Source organism: Clarias gariepinus, chromosome 22 (genome assembly GCF_024256425.1).
Source record: "Clarias gariepinus isolate MV-2021 ecotype Netherlands chromosome 22, CGAR_prim_01v2, whole genome shotgun sequence".
Taxonomy (NCBI): domain Eukaryota; kingdom Metazoa; phylum Chordata; class Actinopteri; order Siluriformes; family Clariidae; genus Clarias; species Clarias gariepinus.
In genome coordinates, this window is record NC_071121.1 from 4,897,795 (window position 1) to 4,918,656 (window position 20,862).

Genomic DNA, 20,862 nt, shown 5'->3' on the forward strand with positions numbered 1-20,862 from the left:
TCTATATATTTTTTAAAATCTATTAAAACCTGGTTAAAAAAACATTGTATTTAATATATTTAAATGCTGAAAAGGATATTTTATCAATTAGTTTCGTGTTACAGGGACATGACTGTAAGCAATGATAAAGTAGTAAAACACAAATATTAAGTTGGCATAACATTTTCAGACTTTCTAACCTGTAATAACAACAACAACAAGAATAAGAAAAAGAACAACAACAACTATATTATTATTATTAAAATTACAATTATTCTGCCATTTATATGTTTTTTAATACCTCATGATTGCTTACAGTTATGTCCCTGTAACACTTTTTACTAAAGCAACTGATAATAAAATATCATTTTATATATCTATATATAATATATTATATTATTAAAATAATAAAAATAATTTTAAAAATCTTAAACCATGTTCCATCCATCTAGCATCTAGAAACCTCTTTAGTCCAACTAGGGACCGTTAAGGCCAGTGCCAACCATTGTATTTCTCCTAATTTTTACAGCCATTTTAGGACCGTTGGTAAACATTCACAAACTACAAGCAATTTGGAAACACCAGTTAGGATAACCTGCATGTCTTTTGATTGTACGAGCAAACTGTACCCAGAGGAAACCCACAAAACACAGGGAGAACATGGAAAGTCCATGCACACAGACCTGAGGCGGGAATCGAACCCGGCCCTTGGAGGTGCGAGGTAGCATTGCTAACCACTAAGCCACCATACCGCCGTCTTAATATAAAAATAATAACATGCATAAACTACATTTGTATTGTTGATTATTTTTGATTTATATGTTTAAGCTTGAAATATTTTGCTTGATAGTAAAATTATGCATGAAATCAAACCCCCCAAACCCAATCTAGCACCCTGCAATACAGGTCTATTTAAGAGGTTATCTTTATATGAATTCTCACAGCATTTGAAGAGTTGAACCGATGTCGCTGTACACTAAACACTTAAACCGTTGTGGAGAAAACATGAGCAAGATTTAAAGCCATTCATTTTCTATTGACATTCTGTAAAGAACTGCCGAGTGCAGAAGATAAACTATACCTACCTGTTCAATCAATATAATTGCCATATTTCACCTGTGAGGAAAAATTTAATACAAGAATCAGGGTAAATAAATGCATAATAAAAATTTTATCATTGAATGACGAATTGAAAGGGAAACAACTATGTTTGTTTTAAAAGGTGTTTTGCCAGCAGAAGTTAAGAGGAAGGCTGAAACGCAGCCTGGCACCAATTCCTCCAGAAATGTACTAAAGTGATGAACACTCTTCTTCCTGAAGATATTCCCTCAGTCAGTGTTTAAATGGTGATGACAGTGTGCTGTCTAACATCTCAAACCAAAATTTCCCATAGGCTTCAAATTGTTGACATTTTTTAAATCATCATCAATTTTAAATCTTCATCAAGTCTCAAGAGTCAGACAAGAAGTTATTTTTTAGTTTTCCAGTATGGCTAGTGTTCAGGATAGATGGCTTTGCCTTTGAGGTTAGACAGGTATGTGACAAGATGCAATTTTCTGTCCTTTTCAAGGCAGAAAGAGGTGGAGGAACTGTTTATTGCTGCTATAATGTAAATGATAATAGGAACTAACATGTTTTGTGACCATTCCATAAAGATTAATCTAACTATTAATGAAATTGATATTTAATTATTTAATTAATACCTAAATGTAATTGTTAGCAAATAATTTTGATACAAGTAATATAAACCACAGCTATCATAATTTCATTATGGTAAATCCACTATTTGTAAATCTACAGTACTTTGCATTGGGCCAGATCACAAAACCCTGTCACTGATTATTTGTCTAGGCAAGCGCTCCCTCAAGTGTACTAAAAAATTTAGTTTGATTGGCATGGTGACTTAGTGGTTAGCACTGTTGCCCTGCATCTCCAGGGTTGGGGTTCTCCAGGGTTTACATGTTCTCCATGTGCTTCATGGTTTTCTCTGGATATTCTGCTTATTTTCATAGTCATGCATTGTAAGCAGACTGGCATTTCCAAATTTCCCCTGTAGGTTGCCAGAATTTGGGGTTCTCTCATCCAAACGTTGCCCAACAGCAATGACATCTGGTACATTCTGGATTCTGATTCTGGAATTACTGGAACTGGGTTAAGAACTCTTTAACACATTATCAAAACCTGGACGGATAGTGCTGAACCGTCAACTTTGTGGAAGAAATCTGATGACCCTATGCAATGAGTCCATTGGGGTAAAAAGGGAAGAGCATAAAGCGATGCACCCATCCTGCATTATGCACACTGTACAAGCCTCTGAAAGCAGTGTTATGATCTGGGGTTGCTTCAGTTGCTCAGGTCTAGACTCTAGAATGTACTGAATGATCAGGTTATCACATCCATGGATTTTTTTGTTTACTGATAGCACGGCCATATTCCAGGACTCAAATTGTAAAAAATTGTGTTTCTGGGAGCATGAGGAATCATTGAAATCTTATAGTGTGTGTGTTTTTTTTTGCCAGGCAGTGTAGTTGCAAATGCCAACCATATGTCTAATGCCTAAAGACAGAATGACAGTACAACAACGTGAACTGATACTTTTGACGATACTTTGGGGAAACAGAGGATCACCCGTGCAGTACTGTTTATTTGACATGTTTATGTTTTATTATAAAAATCACTAAAGATCAAAGAGAGGGGAAAAAAAACCAGGTATTATTATAGAAGGTGGAGAATCTGCACATCGGATTTGAGCAACAGACATAGTATGCTAAGCCACTGTTGGTCATGTGGCATGAAAAACGTGATTCACCCTTAATCAGGGAGTAAAACAGATGGTGTTGGTCTTATATGTATTGGAAGTGAAAGTAATCCAAATTAGAGTTCAGAGTTACATGCTACATGAATGACCCTAATCCTGAGGCCAGACAAGATACTGTATAACCACTCACGGGTACAAGGTACAAACATACACTTAACATATGTAACAGTTCAAACAGTATCAACAGTTTGACAGCAAAATGACAAATATAATTTTTGGACCTTCACTTATTTTGGACAATTATTGTCCGTAGCAATACAAGGGTGTCCAAAACCATTAGCACTGGTTTTGCTGCATTTCAGCGTGATCCACATTTTTGAAAGAAACTTAAGTAGAGATATTACGGTACAACATTTAGGAGGTGCTTCATCAGCTTCTCTACAAGAGACATGAGATACGAGTGTTTTGTTATGGGGAGCTTTTGTGTTCGGTACAACTGGTTATGTTCGCCAGACCTCATTCTCTAATCGGGATTTCTGAACGCATAATCTTATGCAATTGGTTAATGCCTGATTAGACTTATGCAGCACATGATAATATGATATTATGAGAATCATAATTACACAGAACTGATAGTTTCCTGGTTCTTTTATAACTTGTAAAGTCTGCATCTAGGCTCCTTCTGTCTTACAGCAAGATCCCCTGTCTGTGATCACAGCAAAGCTGCAATTTAAATGGCTCAGCTGTGATGTCTGGCACCCATATCTCTGCAAATCAGTTCTATAAATGTCACCGGTGACATAAAAGGCCACATTGCATAGAAGAAACATGTTTTGTGGAGGAAAAGGTTTAACTGAGAATAGCAACATAATCAAGATGAAAGAGAGAAAAGGAAGCAGTGCTTCTGGGAGAGCACTTCCTCCCCACTGAGCAGCTCCGAACCACTGGAGCAACTTTACGTCTGGAGAAAGAGGGAGCGAGAATAGGAGAGGTTGGAGGAAAAGGTCACTCCTGGTGGAAGGGGCTGTCAGGCAGCGACACGGTGCTGAGGAGTGATGTGGTATTAGGAGCTGACAGAGTCGCTGAAAGGCACTGGAACAGAAGAAATGTCAGGCCCGAGAGTGCAAAAACAAACACAGGCACGCACAAATGCTAGCATGACAGTGAAGATTTAGGAGAAGAAAAGAAAACTCTGCTTGACGTCCCTGTCCAAACAGAAGTCGTGCAATAAACAGATAAAATGTTCACACTTTCCAACTTATGATGTTTACAGATTATAAATCAGCTGCATTACAATAATATATGACAGCCTTTAACCCTTCAACACTTTAAAGTCTGTGACTCCCAAAGTGTTATCAGGAAAACACAGGGATGTGTGTGTGTGCATATGTGATCTACAGCCGTGGTTCCCAAGGCTAGTCCTGGAGAAACCCCCTTCCCTGCCTTTCAGTGTTTACAGCACACCTGATTTAACCAATCAGCATGTCGCAAAGCTCTTCACATGTTTAAAAAAATATATTTTTAACCATTTTGTTATGTTTCACATACCCTTAAAAGATACACTTGACGAAAGAACAACTGACTGATGGCCGCGTCAGGAAATATAACAGAAAACATGGAATGAACAACAATAACCATGTGAGCATATTATATAAATAACTTGTTTTTTTATAAAACATATACATTTTTCCTATGTATGGAAACCTATGTTGGAATATTTCTATAAGAACGAATAAATCAATCAATCTGTTTATTGTATAGTTTACTTATTCTGTTTCTTTCCTTCCTTCCTTCCTTCGATTGTTTTGTGCTTCCTTCCTTTCTTCCTTTCTTCCATGCATGCTTTTTTCTGTTCTTCCTTCCTGCCTTCCATACTTCCTTTCATTCCTTCCTTCCTTCCTTGTGTGCTTACATCTGTCTTTCCATCAATCCTTCAATTCATGCTGCTTTCTGTGCTTCCTACTGCATCGTTTTCCTATTGTTTAGTGTTTTGTTTATTTATAACTCTAACAAACACATTTTCAGGAAGTTGCTGTTCATCACTAAAGCAATTTGATATTTGATGCACTAAGGCTTCAAGTATTGAATGATGATGTACAGAGCGACTGTTTTATGGGCAAACATCACCTCTATAGCCTATTAAAATATTTATCCTTACACCAATCTTATATTTGAAGTGATAGTGATTACATGGCTGGTTTTCTTAGTAAGGGGTATTTTTTTTTATAATTTAGATTATATTATGTACATTATTCTAGTCACGATAACCTGTTACATATACCATGTTGCACATTTCCTAATCTAAAGCTAATTAACAATTATGAATAGTGACACCTGAAATTTACTTTCAGTAGTAACCAAAACCAAAACTGTTCATTTAATGCAAAGTCAATGTAACAATGTTGGCTTTTACGAATAGCATGTTTTTAAAAGATCTGATAAATGGATATGAATAAATATAAGTATAGATTTGCCTTGTATATTTATAAGAGACACTTTTAGACCAAAAACAGATCTATCAAAGGTGGGGAAGGGAAGTTACTATTATTTGTAATAAATATTGAAATGAAAGAAGAAAATTAGTCCAGTATTAGTTTTATTCAATTCAATTCAATTTTATTTATATAGCGCTTTTAAAAATGGTCATTGTCTCAAAGCAGCTTCACAAAAAATTAAAGAATTTTTTTTTTTTTTAGAAAATAAAATAAAATAAAATATTTGGAAGTGTGTATGTGTGAGAAAAATGTGTCTAGATAATAATTAGATGAATGAATGATGAATGAAATGTCTCTGATGAGCAAGCCAAGGGTGACGGCGACGGTGGCAAGGAAAAACTCCCTGAGATGGCAATAGGAAGAAACCTTGAGAGGAACCAGACTTAACAGGGAACCCATCCTCATCTGGGTGATAACAGATAGAAATAACACCATGTGTGTTGTGGAGGTGAAAGTTCAATATAACAGAAGTTGTGTAGATTAACATGAAGTCCAGTTCAGCACAGGGAGTCAGTAGGTGCAGAGGGCAGATGGAGTCTGGATCACTGGGAGCACAGGAGCAGGATGTGTAGCTCCAGCCATCATAAAACAGAATCCAGCTGGAGCTGGTCCTTCTCTGGATGCCTTAGAAACCTCGCAGGGTTGGCCTTTGTGTACTAAAGCTGGCACAATCTCCAGATGCCTCAGGATGGGTAGAAAAATACAGAAAAGATGGAGAGAATTAGCGTAGTTGCCATTTAGGATAGGTGTACTGGAGTATGAGAGATGCGTCTTGAGTCTACTTTTAAATTGGGAAACCGTGTCTGCTCCCCGAACACTGTCTGGAAGGCTATTCCAAAGTTTTGGAGCCAAATATGAAAATGCCCTGCCCCCTTTTGTAGATTTTAAAATTCTGGGAATTATCAGAAGTCCGGAGTTTTGTGATCTTAAGGAACGTGGTGGATTATAGCGTATCAGAAGACTGGTTAGGTATGTGGGAGCTAAACCATTTAAAGCCTTGTATGTAAGTAGTACTTTTACTTACTTTTGTAATTAATTCTAAATTAAACAGGTAGCCAGTGCAGGGATGATAATATAGGTGTTATATGATCATATTTTCTGGATCTAGTGAGAACCCTGGCGGCTGCATTTTGGACTAACTGTAGCTTGTTTATTGAGGATGCAGGACAACCACCTAGTAATGCATTACAATAGTCCAGTCTGGAGGTCATGAATGCATGAACTAGCTTTTTTGCATCAGATACGGATAGGATACTCCTAAGTTTGGCAATATTTCTAAGATGGAAAAAGGCTGTTTTTGTGATATTGACATATATGATTTTCAAAAGACAAGTTACTGTCTAATATTACGCCCAGGTCCTTTACTGTTCTAGACGCAGGCTGAATTGTGAAAGCTGTTGTGTACTGGTTTTTGGGCCGATGAGTAATATCTCTGTCTTATCTGAATTTAGTAAAAGAAAGTTATTGGTCATCCAATCTTTTATGTCCTGGACACACTCGGTTAATCTAGACAACTTGGGTATTTCATCTGGTTTTGTTGAGATGTATAATTGGGTATCATCAGCATAACAATGGAAACTAATCCCATGCCTTCTAATGATGTTTTTCCAAGGGAAGCATGTATATTGAGAACAGCAGAGGTCCTAAAACTGACCCTTGTGGGACCCCATATTTCACTAGCATTACATCAGACGGTACTCCATTTAGATCTACAAAATGGTATCGATCAGACAGGTATGATCTAAACCATTTTAATGCCTGCCCCTGAATACCTATATGATTTTGTAGGCGATCTATGAGAATATTATGATCTATGGTGTCGAATGCAGCACTAAGATCAAGTAAGACTAGTATTGAGATGCAGCACAATTGTGTAAAACATTTGAGATATTTTACACATTTAGTGTTAACCATTCATTTTTTTTTCCCAAGCATGAGTAACAAAATACCTCGAAGTAACACAAGAGTCACACACTACAGATATGATAAACACACATTAAAAACACCAAGCCTACAGTGTAATATTTTTTTTCAACAGGATGTATTTACTTCTTTTTAACAAAGCAGGGAGTTCATCTGGAATTTTTTTTGCGTAAACTATAATGATGTGTGACAGTACTCAGCACTTTTTTTTCCTACCATCAGCTGAAAAAAAAAATCAGCCTTTAACATCAGTCTGTTCTCAGAAGCGCTATTACATCATGACCCTGCAGACTAAGCATTGCAAGCCTGCAGGTCCAACACAGCAGAGGAAATGCGGTTACATCCATCTTTGAGACACGTCATACAGTAACGTGCGTGCACATGCACACGCACACACACTAGATGAAATGACATTGTGAAGCTGATACATCATCCAAAAAAAAAACTGTCAGCATAAATATTAAAAGGTACAATATAGAATCAGTAGAATCAGAAAACTTTATTGATCCCGCAGGAAATTGCTCATGTGATGACTGCCATAACACACAAAGACACAGAGACACAAAAACAATATTAAATAAAAGTAAATAAAATAGAATAAATCTAAATAAAATCTTAATAAAATCTGTAAAAAGAAAACAACCACAATACAATATACAGACTATACTACACACAATATCTATCTATACAAATGTAAAATAACTTTTTGACTATGTTTTGAGATTTTTATATAGTAAGATGTATTATATTCATCACAGCACCATGCATACAAACATGCAGCTACAGATCAAGCTCATTTACACTTAAAAAATAAGGACTAACTTGCACTTGAACAACAATGCTGTTGACACACACATTTTAATTTTCATACTTCATGTTTTTTTCAACCATAATGAATATAATAAAAGCACTTAACAAAAACAAATATATATTTTTTCATACCTAATTACATTTTACACATTCTGTAAATCTTGTCATGATTTAGTTGTTTTATTTTGTAAGTTTTGTAAATTTGTATATTCCAACTTTTTTTAAAATTGAAAATTCTATTATTAGTTTAATTGTATTCTTTAGTGCATTGTTTTAAATTATTGTAGTAAAATCTTTCCATTTAGGTGATGAACACTTGTAAGTATTTCACCGCATATTATACTATGTAAGGTTACTCTATATGTATGTGAATTTGAAATATTCCCATCAAAACAAAATAAATAAGACAGATGTTCTCTCCATCATGCTGACTGTGGCATAGTTTCGGTGCTTAACTGGTAGAGGTTTGAGGATTTTAGAAACTTTATTACAACAAAAAAAAATCCATAACAAATGCAAAAAATTTTTAATGAAGACAATTTCTTATTACATGAGGTGCGTTCAGGTCAATTCGGGAATTGTCATCTCATTAAAAAAAAAAAAGAATCAAGTGGTAAAACTTATTAACGTTCTTGAAAAAATTCAGTAAGTGGAACGCCGGACTGCCAGCACAAAAATCATATTCATATCATTAACATGCATATTCATGCATGCATATTTAGTCAGTTAAAGTAACATTTAGACAAGAAAGGCACAGAAATCTGATCATTGTTCTGGCAAACTGAGAAAATATCCTACATTAGTAAATAAGCACTAATGCACTTGGATAAGTGCATTAGTGTAGCAGGGGATTATATAAAAATTATAAAAGTTTGGGGCGGGGTTGCTCTCATAACTCTGGTCTGTTATTCCGCACAAAGTCCTAATTTGACTTGAACACCGTCATAATGTTAGATGAAATCAGATATAAGATTATTTAAGATTATTACTTTTTTCCCGCGATTTTCTCCCTAATTTAGTCGTGTCCAGTTCCTCCCCGTCACTAGGGGGCGCTCCCACATTAAGGTTACTACTACCACTCATTCGAGAGGGCCAAAGAAGATCATGTGTTTCCTCCGAATCCCAGCCGACTACATCTTTTCGAACTGCTGACTCACGCACCGTTGGGGGCGGAGTAACACACTCAGCGCTATCTGCTCCTTCCGCTCGCGTGAGCTTACATACGCCCCTGATTGGCTGTAGAGCCGTAATAATAGCGCGAGCAAGTTTACCATTGCGTCACTCGGAGGCCCTAGACATAAAATTTATTAAACCCATTTCTAAGAAGATTAAATTCTAACCCGAAATACTTTTATTCTTTTGACAAAATAATTCTAGTAATTTAAGCATTTGTTTAGACACAAAATGATTAAATTGGATTGATTAAACTGTAAAGCTGGAAGTGCAGGGGGGGAACAATCTTATATTTGGGTTGCTGTGATCTTATAATAGGGAATGCAGCCGTGATGCTTAGACATCATCTAGAAAATAAAAACTCAAAGTTTTCTCAGAGTGAGGATGTGGTAACTTAAACAGCCATGCTTTACAACCGTGGTCTACAAAACAGCATGTCAGGATGCACAGTTCATTAAACAGATATGGATGGGCTTCAACAGAAGGAGACCTCATCAAGCTTTACTCAGGTCATCAACTAAGAAGAATCACAGTGGAAATACTGTGCAAAGCTAGACAGGAAGTGATCGTAAAAACATCATTTGGTCTTTTTTGTCATGCTTTAGCTGCCCAGTTTTTGCTAAGCAGATTGCTCAATATGGCCTTAGCCTCCTGTTCTTTGCTGACAGGGTTAGACATGCTTATGTTTTATCCTTCAGATGTTTAGAGACGCTCAGAGATTAAGCCAAGAAAAGAAAACTCACTTTGCTCATCCATTCGACATTAAATTTTTCTTGCCCTAATTAACTCACACTGTTAATTTAGTTGTTTATAAATTAACCGTCTCCATGTATGTATATGTAAATGTAAATATATGTGTGTGTGTGCGCGCAGGCGCATGTCTATTCCCTCGATGTCCTTCAATCCCCCAGAGTGCCAGATCTGACCCATGTGGTTGGGAGTAACAGCTGCAGCACCTTTGCATCATTTGCAGGACAGACTGTCCCCTTGATCCAGTGGTGTGCGAAGAAAAGGAAGTGACAGCCGCTTTTACCCCCATCCCGTCCCTTTTTGTTCAGCCCAGCGTTTCTAAATGATGACTGACAGCGAAAGGCATCATAAGCACCAGTGCACTATAGCACATCCCTAGTGTTTGTGCAACAGACAAAATATTGCATAACAAGACTGTAATGGGAATCGACTAGCTGAGCTACTGGCTGAATATTACAGTAATAAACTTTCCCTTTTTCCACTCACGTAAAATTTAATACAGTGACAGTGTTGGTTTATGAGATAACAGACAGAATATTTTAGGCCATTCTGACATGGTGTTGTTCTTATCATGGAAAATTCTGAGTTGTGAAAGATATTTCCTTAATGCAATGGAACAACATATATGCAAACAAAATCACCACTTTTACTATCTTTGAAGACTTTTGCGTGTGCAGAATAACACATAAGAGCTAAGAGTGCAAAAACTACCTTATTTCTCTATATAATCTTCTGCTACACTAATGCTAAACATTTAGTCCTGTTTAGCTTGAACATACAATGTGCATTCAAGTCAAACCAGGAGTAAGTGTTCTTGATTTTTTAATTTTTTTTTATTTATAACTGTCCCTCTTTTTGCATGCTCTAAATTTTGGATTGCCTCCACAATCTTTGAATTTCTCACTAGGATAAATAACATTATGTATCTGTCTGTTACTGACACTGGAGACTCCTTCTTCTCCTTTAATGCAGCTAAACAGTATCAGTTTTGTTTTTTGTTAGATATAAAATTAAACATATTTCAAGTATCCAACACTGTAAATGTAAACTAGGAAATGTAAGTGAAAAGTCAGATAGCTTGAGCAGCATCCTGAAACCCGAGTCTGCTTTAAAATCATTGCCTGGGAGAGATCTTGCTGATGCAGTATATCTCGTTGCTGTGCTCTGTCCTGCCATGGTGTAGTGTGTATGACGTGTGACATGAAACAGTCTTCCACAACCTTACCTTAGTAGCTAAGTTCCTTACCCAGTTTTAAGCCTCCTATCACTGCTGTTTCTGTTTAAGTTAATGACTAATCTAAGTCAACCTATATATGAAATTAATGATCAATAGCACCTGCTCTGTATTATTGGTTTATCATACACTTGAATCCAATCCTTAAAACAAAAAAAATCCCTGCGTTTGTGCAAGTGTAAGAATTAATGCTGGCTTGCAGCCAAAGGTCACAGGGAGGAAACCGGAATACATGGAGGAAACCCACCCAGCATGGGGAGAACATGTAAACTCCATGCACACAGACCCAAGTCGGAAATCGAACCCATACCCTGGAGGTGTAAGGAAACAGTGCTAACCACTAAGCCATCTTTTGTTTTAAGACAGCATTTTGAAAAGCAGCTAGACACATGTTACAAAACAAAGAAACTGTCAACCTGATGTCCGGGGAGATTCATAAAACCTTGCGCAGTCTCCGTCACAGATTTTACCTCCCACTCCTCTTCCCTGAGGCTCTGAATAAATTATCTGCATAACTGAGCACTTTATGTGCTGTGGGAAAAACATCAGGGATGCTTTCCTCAGTGTCAGGAAGTGTCAAAAGTCTCCCACTGGGACTCATATATGTAAAAAAAAATTATAAAAAAAAAAAAAAAAAAAACACTGACAGAGCATCAGTTAGGCAACAGCAACTCATTTAGATAGGACCTATCGCAGCAAAACCAAACTGGAAGATATGATCACACAACTTACTGTTCAGAGTTTTACATTGATGCGTGATCACTTTAATATAAAACAATATGTATAGAGGGAAGATAACGCATATAAAAATTCACTTGTAATTGTAAGCATTTATGCAAGATTCGGATCAGTTCACCCAGTTGCAGTTTTATGGCAGAAGTGATTTCATGGGCCCCTTGTGATTTTCCATCAGTCACTATTGTGTTCGTTTGTCAAACAGCCCCTCGGCAGCCTTAGTTTCTAAACTACAATTGTTTACTTCCTAGCGTGAAATATGAGATACAGTTGGGCCCAAAAGGTCTAAGCAAATGAATGAAAATGCTTCCATTTTTCATTTATTATTATTTTTAAAGAAAAGGGTCATTTGAGTCAAACCAGAGATTGTTATAATTTATAGATCTCGGTATAAAACAGATGTGGTTAAATAGAATAGTGAAAAGACTTTAATTTTTAAAAAGGCACACATCGGTAAATCATGATACCATCCAAGTGACTCCACTGTAGTCGTTTCTGTGAACATTTAGCAAGTTGAATGTCAGGATCCTTGAAAATTTATGTATAACTTTCCTCAACTTGCAGAAGAGACGCATCGGTCTCTGGGAACTGTACACACACACATTCGCAACGCAATCACCGTTTGCACATTACGAGCCCTCGGCTTGCAATTACTGCCAAATCCATTGTACTACATCTCGCACCAAGCCATTTTTTTTTACATGTTTGGGCCATTAAAGGAGTTCCTGGAAGGCCAGTGTTTCAGACATGAAGCAGGCAGTCGGATCATGGCTCTGTACGGAGAAAACTTTCTACATTGACGATATCTAAGCACTAGTGAAACACTGGGATAAGTGCATTAGTGTAGCAGGGGATTATTTAGAGAAACAAAGTTGTGAGTAAAAACTCCATTTTATTCTCTACAGTCAAAAGTCCCAGTTTTATTTATTCAATTTATTCATATTTAATTATTCTAAAATGGATTTCACATCACAAAATAAATGTATTTAACTATATGGGAGTAGTAGGGGTGCCCAATGTAGCTACAGGCATACATTTTTTTTTAAGTTTTAGCTGAAGCTTCAACTTATAATACATTTGAACCATGAATAAATTGATTTCTGTTGGAAAACAAAATTCCATACACCTAATGCGACTGCTGAAATTTCTGTCAAGCGTGTTAAATGATTACATGCAACAAAGAAAAACATAACCAAGATTCATCTCTCTCTCCTGCACTGCTTTTGAAAGATTAATAAAACACAAAAATTCAGAAATGACTTTTCAGTACTAATTAGCAACTCGCCTGTAAAGAGGCTCATCAAGATTTCAAAAGCATTTACATGCCATTACTACTCAGTGGCGCCTTCACGCTCATGGAAGGATTATATACACTTGCACTAAACTCTTGCCAGCACAGCCAGAAGGGCCCATCTGCTGAGTCCAGCTGTCTGTAAGGGTTAAATGGAGCAGGGGAGCGGAGGAGAAAAAGGGCAAACCTTTGGACACATCAACTCCTAAGCAAATTATTTCAACAATATCGCTGTCCACCACCATGTCAGTGCTACTGTGACGATTTAGAATATATGTGCATTTGTCTTTAAGTATTAAGGCATCAGTGGTAACATACACCTTCGTATAAATAAAAAGGGGTGGAACATTTTCTATTTGATTCAATAGCGCTTAAGATGTAATCATTTGGTCACATTTACTTTACAGCACATTGAAAGAATTCCTCACATATCCCAGTTAGGAAGCTGGGGTCAGAGTGCAGGGTCAGCCAAGACACAGCACCCCTACAGCAGGCATCATTAAGGGCTTAACAGTGGCAACTTGGTGGTGCTGAGCAACAGACTGAAGTATTCATTACTGAAATTATCCAATATGTCGTCCTTGAAATGCATGTTGCTGATTGCTTAAATGCCATGTCTCACACACAGCAATAATCTTGTTTTTCCTGCAAACACAATCCAGGCCAGAAGGTGACGACATTACACCACTGCCCATCTACATAAAAGAAGCAATTCACTTGGCATGACACCCTTCTACTGTATTTAACAGGTAATGTGCATTTTTATTTATTTATTTTTTTAAATCATCCCAAGCTTTAATGAACCAAAGCAAAACTTGTACAATTTACCAGAAGCCAAAGTGAAATCGTGGTTGAAATCCAGGCAAGGTGTCAAATTTAAAAAGGCATAATATAAAAGTAGGAAATTTATATATTTTTGTTTAAAGACATGCAAATTAAAACATGCAGCCTGAATGAAAAGTTTAACAATTAAAAATTCTTCAGCTGCAACAGTAGCAACAGGCTGCAGACCAAAACACACACAAGGAAGGGTTTTCTTCTGTGAAAAGGATGGAGAAACAGTTTTGTTTTTTAAAGCAATTATATTGTTTATTAATTCCGCTGTGGCGACCCCTTGCCGGAAGACTAACATTAACTGTTTAGAAAATGAACGACTGGGTGATGTGTTGTAACAAACTCTGCTTCAGACAGTTCACATCGTTATGACAAGTTTATTATTGCAGTCTCAAAGTTAAAAGCAAAATGAATTGAAAATATTACTTCAATCCAGCGTTATGAATCAAATAGCCAATAAAACAAACATTAAAATACTGCATGTTTGTAAATATTAAAACAGACATGTGTAGTCTACAGTTAAGATATGAAATAACAAAAAAAAAAAAAAAAAAAACTGTTTTAACCAGAGTTATGAATCTTGGCAGTTAAAAGTTAAAGTACTATTGATTTTCCATTAAAAAAAACAAACAAAAAAAAAAAAAGCACACATTCATCATAACTGATGCATTAAAGAACACCAGTTAAGGAAAACGGAATGCAAAGAAACATTTAAAACACTAACAAAACTAACACAGCACAAGGCAAAAAGGGTTAACGGGAGATCTCAGAGATCCCCTAAAGTGTGCGTGTTGATGCTCGAGCTAAAATACCCCTCAGATAATGCAGATTGTCACAGGACTGTGCAACAAACTAAACAAGGGCATTGTCTAATATAAAGTCACATTAATGCTAGCCTGTAAAATAGGCAGGAAACTACATAATACAAGTTGTGCATAGCAAGTAAGTCAACAGTACTGCAGCCACCTCGAGTGGCACGTGGACAAACTGCACAATTAAAATGCTGTAGCAGCCCCGACCAGTTTTTGTAGTGGTTTTGGACACTGGACTGAGATTTGATATCAGAACTTACAGGATTTCCAGGGAAGAGTTCGAGGTGCACGGACCCCAACATTACAGCCGTTTGTGGCTGGCGGCTCAAACCTAAGAAAAGGCAAAGAATAATAAAATAGCAAGTTTGATTTGACTGTTTCAGGAACAAACACAAAACATACTGAAAACGTCATATTGGAGTTGCTGACTCACTTGTTATTAACTGGGAGTGAATTGTTGCTCACGCCCCACATGAAAGTAGCAGCATTGTCATCAACCTCTGCAAACGACCAAGAGACCGAAATTAAAACCCAAAAGCAAACCTGCATCTCATTTGAGTCAGTGCATGAGAACCTTGTTTTTGGCACATGTCATGTACTGAGGATGGTTCAACTTAGAAACCATGAAGATGACTGTTTCACTGTGATCGCTTATAACCAGGGCTACACCAAAAAATAAATAAAAAATTAACTGCAAAATGTACAGTTATGCATCCAAACATTGATCTAAACTGACACTAAATAACAGTACAAGTGATCTTGTTTAGAAGATACAAATGCTTAAACTGTCAAACCCTTCGAAAATCCCGTCCATGTTTGTGTGTATACTGTATATTACCTTATTTAATCGCAGATGGCTGCAATTTATTTAACCACACAGGTCCATATCGTGATTTTGATTTTTATCGGGTTAATTGTGCAGCACTACTTATAACTGCAGTCAATTGTGGAATTTAAGCTTTAGGGCAACAGTTTTGTCCAAATCTCCATCAGTGAACATGTGGCTACTTCAAAGTAAGACTTTGTTAAAACACACGTTACACATTTGATCATCATACCAGTATATAAGGGATATATTTATAATGCACGCTATTGCGCTTTACTAAAGCAAGGATATGCTTTTTTTTTAGTCTGGTTCCTCTCACAGTTTCTTTCACATGCTCTTTCAGGGCATTCCCTGCCACCTTCACCTCAAGCTTGCTCATTAAGATAAAGTGATAACTATTTTAATTTCTCTGAAGCTGCTTTGGGACAAGGTCTACTGTTTAAAGTGCTATAAAAATAAAACGGTAGGGAATGGCCTATACGCCAATGGATTTATATGCCCATTATTGTCATTATAGAGAACATATGCAATAATTAAAAATCTAATTGAAATCAATAAAATGCTTGCAATGACATAGGTTAGTAATCTGTACATAAACTACACAGTAAATCTCTGCACATTAAATGTACAAATAAGTTACAAGTTTTATAAGATTTTGTTTTACTAAATATTCAGTATTTAATTTCAGTAGTATCAGATTTCCACAGTAGCAGCAACAGGTACTTGAGGTATTTACAGTCCGTTAGCAGCGACATTCCCTGCACATGGATCATTGGGCACCCTTTGAAGTGCGCCATGAAACGGGACACAGACGGTTTTGTTCTCCTGAGGAACATGTTCATAAAGTTGATGAAATCTTACCTCGCTTTGGACACCTACAGCAGTACTGGGCAAAATTTAAATCGACCCAAGGAGAGCAAAATTTTTGCATTAACCCTGTACAGTGCACTGACCTTGTTCCCAGTCCTCCTCACATGCAGGGGCTGTCCACTTGATAGGCACGTGAAATTTTGGGTTCGGCTTAGCAATGCTATCTATAAGCAAAAAATTTTTTTTAATAATAAAAAAAAATGAAAAAGCTTTCATTGGCCATGATTAAACCTTTTAACCAATACATGGACTGTTTAAAGAGAGACATTAGCGTCCAAAATCTTACCGTCCTCCATGGTGGTTAGCGGTTTGTCTCGACAGTGCTCAATATGATGTGCCAGCTCATGCCTGGAAACCAAGTGCTTAGCATTGTAGGGGCATGACTTAAGTTCACTTGCCAGTTTGGGGTGATTCTGAGGGAAAGAACAAACCACAGGAATACCACAAATTTGGTCAGATCTCTAACTTGAGAACGAGAAAAAAAAAAAAAAAAAAAAAAAAAAAAAAAAAACACACTAAAGGCCTAAGGACTAGCACTAACCTTGGCACACTTGAGAATGTGATAGGGGAAGCGACACGCCCGGATCTGATGGTTTTTGTCATAAGGGCACTGAATTATTGTGTTTGGATCAGCATCATCAACTGGTTTGTCTGTAAAAGTGAAACCGCATTAACAAAAAGCACAGCATGGGTAAAATGTAAGTAGGGGCTCCGCTTGTTACACCCATTTCCCCGTATTTATGGATTAACAGCGGTTTAATGGCTGTCCTGTCCTGAAAAAGTGATGACCAAAGCGTCAACATTTATGCTTCAAACAGTTCAGAAAATCTATGGGTGACGTCACAGAGGGCTTGTCCGGTTCTTACAGTCCTTGTTCAGAAATGAAAGCTCTGACTCCAAAAGCATAAAGCAGATAATTATTTTACACACTTGGTTGTTTAGATTATTTATATAGGAGTTCTTTTACAGATAAATACGTCCCTGGCTGCAGAGAGTATTTGATAAAGCCACTCTACATAAAGGAACTTATATCAATCTATTGTAATGTATAAAGAACATGCTTTGAAATGTTACTTTGCAGATGGGATCTAAAGCAGAAAAAAAAAAAAAAAACTTCAAATTGAACTTTATATAATTTCAGGTTATGCTTTTTAAAAACGATAAAATAAAAGTTTAAGTACACCCTAAATGCACAACAGATGTACAATAAGTATTGTATTTGGGCCACTGTATGATCAACGATTTTTGGTGTCATAGTTTATATAATGTAGATGTGGGTGTGCACAATGTATACCAGCATAATAATAATAATAATAATAAGGATGGTCAAACAATCATTTAAACAGTTGGTTTGGTAGATTTAGTTATACATGTTACATATGTTGCAATAAAAAATTAAGTGATACCACATTTACACCAGGTGCACCATGGACAGGGTGCCAATCCATCGCACAGCACACACACATTCACACACTACAGGCAATTTGGGAACGCCAGTTAGCCTAATCTGCATATTTTTTATTTTATACTTTAACCCACCAAGCACAGGAAGAACTCCATGCAGACGGGAATCGAGCCTGGCCGGGAACCGAACCCAGACCCTTGATGTGCAAAGCGACAGTGCCAACCACCACACCACTGTGCCACAGTGGTTTTACAATTTTTTTTTTGGATCACAAAAATTCACACCTTCTAAAAAGGGGAATTGGGAAAATTTTACTGAAAATATTCTACAACTACAATCTGTATCTGCACAATCAAAACCAGTTGAAAGAGCAGGTCCAAAATCACTGAAGTGCTTTTACAGAATCCTTCTCTTATTAAACAAGAACATTTGCTTGTAGTTGCATTTATAGCTCTACATTTCCATCTAGGGGAACAACAAGGCAGCACTCCCCCCCCCCCCCCCCCCCAAAAAAAAAAATAAAAAAATGTTTCCCAATAAATACCCAGGCAGCTTCTGTTCAAGAGGCCTTGATCTGCTTGTTACCATAAAAGAAAAGGCACGACAAATTGGGGAAGTGAGAAGTATACATTCAGAAGGGGACAGGAAACAAAGCAATAAGTAAAATAATACTAGAAAAAAAAAAAACACTAATGATATTTATTCCCTTTTATTTTATAGCTGTATACTCATAACTAATGATAATCAAGCAGAAAAGTATGTGAAGTGTGACCTAAGAACGAGCCATACACACAGAGTGCAACAAATTAGGGAACTTTAATAAAGTGGAAAAATACAGAAAAATGCATGCAGAGAGCCAATAAATAAAAATAAATTTTCGGTTCTGCTTTGATTTGGACATACAGTAGAGTGCAAAGAGCCAGACTTCCGCTTTTAGGAACAGATAAAGTCATTTTAAAAAAATAAATAAATAAATAAAACATACATCATACAAAATTATGTAACTGGGAGGTGCCACAGTAATCTGACCTGAACAAAATGAGCTTACATCTAATGAATATTAAGTAACCATTTGACTTAAGGAGTAGTATATAAATCCTGTAAAACTGGGTGAGTGGGAAGATCTTGCGGAATTTTCGTGGGGTGTCCGTTAACTAACTTAGCTCAGTTTGGTCTGAGTGGTTATGTTCTAAGTGGAGTATTGAAGCTCTGCTTGTGTCGAGCAGAAGGGGCAGATTATAATAAAGCCTCCGAATTTTCCCAAGTGTCAGGATATCAATATCAATGATAAATGAGGTCTCAATTTCGCTTGGATCACAGGACTGATTCATTCTGGCTTAAGTAAAGGCTTGTTCACATGGATGTTGTAAACTCAATCACCATGTCTTTTTTTCTAATAAAATCAAGATTCAGGAAAACCAGACTTTCACATGCACTTCTCATCTTTAATATGCATCAAGAGGAAAAATTGAGGCAACAAACCTTTACATTAATGACTTCATCCTATCCAATAAAACCAAAATAATGATGTTGCCTTCAGGTTTTCCCCCACCCCTTTGCTTCTCTCAATTTATAAAATATTTAGAGAATTCAAATCAAAATGTAATTTCTCAGGAGGTCAGAGGTTCAAGCCCTAGTTCTGGTTTTGCAGTTTGCCACTGTTGGGCCCTTGAGCAAGTCCCTTAACCCAGTCTGGTCCAGAGGTGCAGTATAAAGGCTGACCCTGCGCCCTGACCAAAACCTACTGTACTAACAAGAAGCTGGGATATGCGAAAAAAAAAGGATTTCACTGTGCAGTAGTGTACATGTGATAAACAAAAGGCTGAACTTAACATTAATTGTACTGCTTGATCCATTTGCTGTATAAAACTTGTCCACTAGATGTCAGTGCAACGAGCTCGTTAATTGCAGCATTATAAAATTAACCTTGTTGGTGAAACCTCCTGCGCTTTAGTTTGTTCACTCATTTATGCATAGAAATTTTATTTTGTAGTGCCCATTTATTTATTTGTTTGTTTTTATTTGCTCATATTCAGGGCTGTACCTGTTGCAAAACTTTTTGTATACATCCCAATTAGTTGTACATAACGTTCTAGTTTAAAGTTTAATAAAAAAAATAATAAAAATAAAAAAAGAAAGAAAATCATTATACACGTTATGGAAAAAAATAGCGTTAAAACTAAAAATAAAAAAACCCGAGGCCTTGTGTAGTTCTTACCTTCGTCTCCATTAGCAACAATAGCACTTCCGGTGGTCCTGGAGGCACCAAGACTGCTTCCAAACCTGATGGTGGACATGTTTTTCACCTGGAGCTCCCGCCTTAGAAAACGTTCACATGTTAATTAGCTTTTTTTTTAACGGAGAAAGTACAAGTACAACGATCACATCATACACTCACCTGTATCCCTCCTCAACCCAATAAATAATTAAAAACCGAAACACAATTTCACCCCGTGAGCTCAATGTGGCCCTAAATACAGCCCCCAAGTCACGTGAGCACATGGGAAGTCGTTTAAACCCCGCCCACTCCAATCCATCTCGTGCACAGCCTCACAGCCCTGGTCATGGTGGGCCTACGGTGGCCGTGAAGTGCAAACAAACTGCAGGGTTTTTTGGGGTTTGGCGCAGTTTTCACAAGCAGTTGGTACATTTTCAAAACTCTTAGTACTTATATTACAACAGATCATCAAAAGTGCACATTTCAGCATATTTTCAATTGTGTTAGTACAATACACATAATCACAAAATATCCTTTTCACTACACAAAATAAGTGTTTCATCTAAATAATGTTTTGTTCACAGTAACTTCATAATGTTATCACTATTCCATTTTTGATTTGCATCTCTTATTATTCAGTTTAATCACCCAAACAAAACAGTAAGATCTTTTTTCAACTTAGTACTTTTACCAATCATTTTATTCAGGAGCAAATAATACAAGGTAAGCGTTTCAAATTGTCCTTGGTG

At 36.8% G+C, this 20,862-nt stretch overlaps 1 protein-coding gene across 1 annotated transcript; it reads right to left on the minus strand.

Annotated features, from left to right (window-relative positions):
* Positions 1 to 14,616: 14,616 nt before the first annotated feature.
* On the minus strand, positions 14,617 to 20,411 carry zgc:56699 (uncharacterized protein LOC405758 homolog). The gene is made up of 7 exons (XM_053483148.1): positions 20,294 to 20,411; positions 20,114 to 20,214; positions 17,032 to 17,141; positions 16,777 to 16,903; positions 16,574 to 16,654; positions 15,228 to 15,294; positions 14,617 to 15,125 (listed from the first exon to the last, which is right to left on the minus strand). Exons 1-7 carry the CDS (start codon positions 20,395 to 20,397, stop codon positions 15,044 to 15,046), a joined length of 672 nt encoding a protein of 223 aa, XP_053339123.1. The 5' UTR covers positions 20,398 to 20,411; the 3' UTR covers positions 14,617 to 15,043.
* Positions 20,412 to 20,862: the final 451 nt, after the last annotated feature.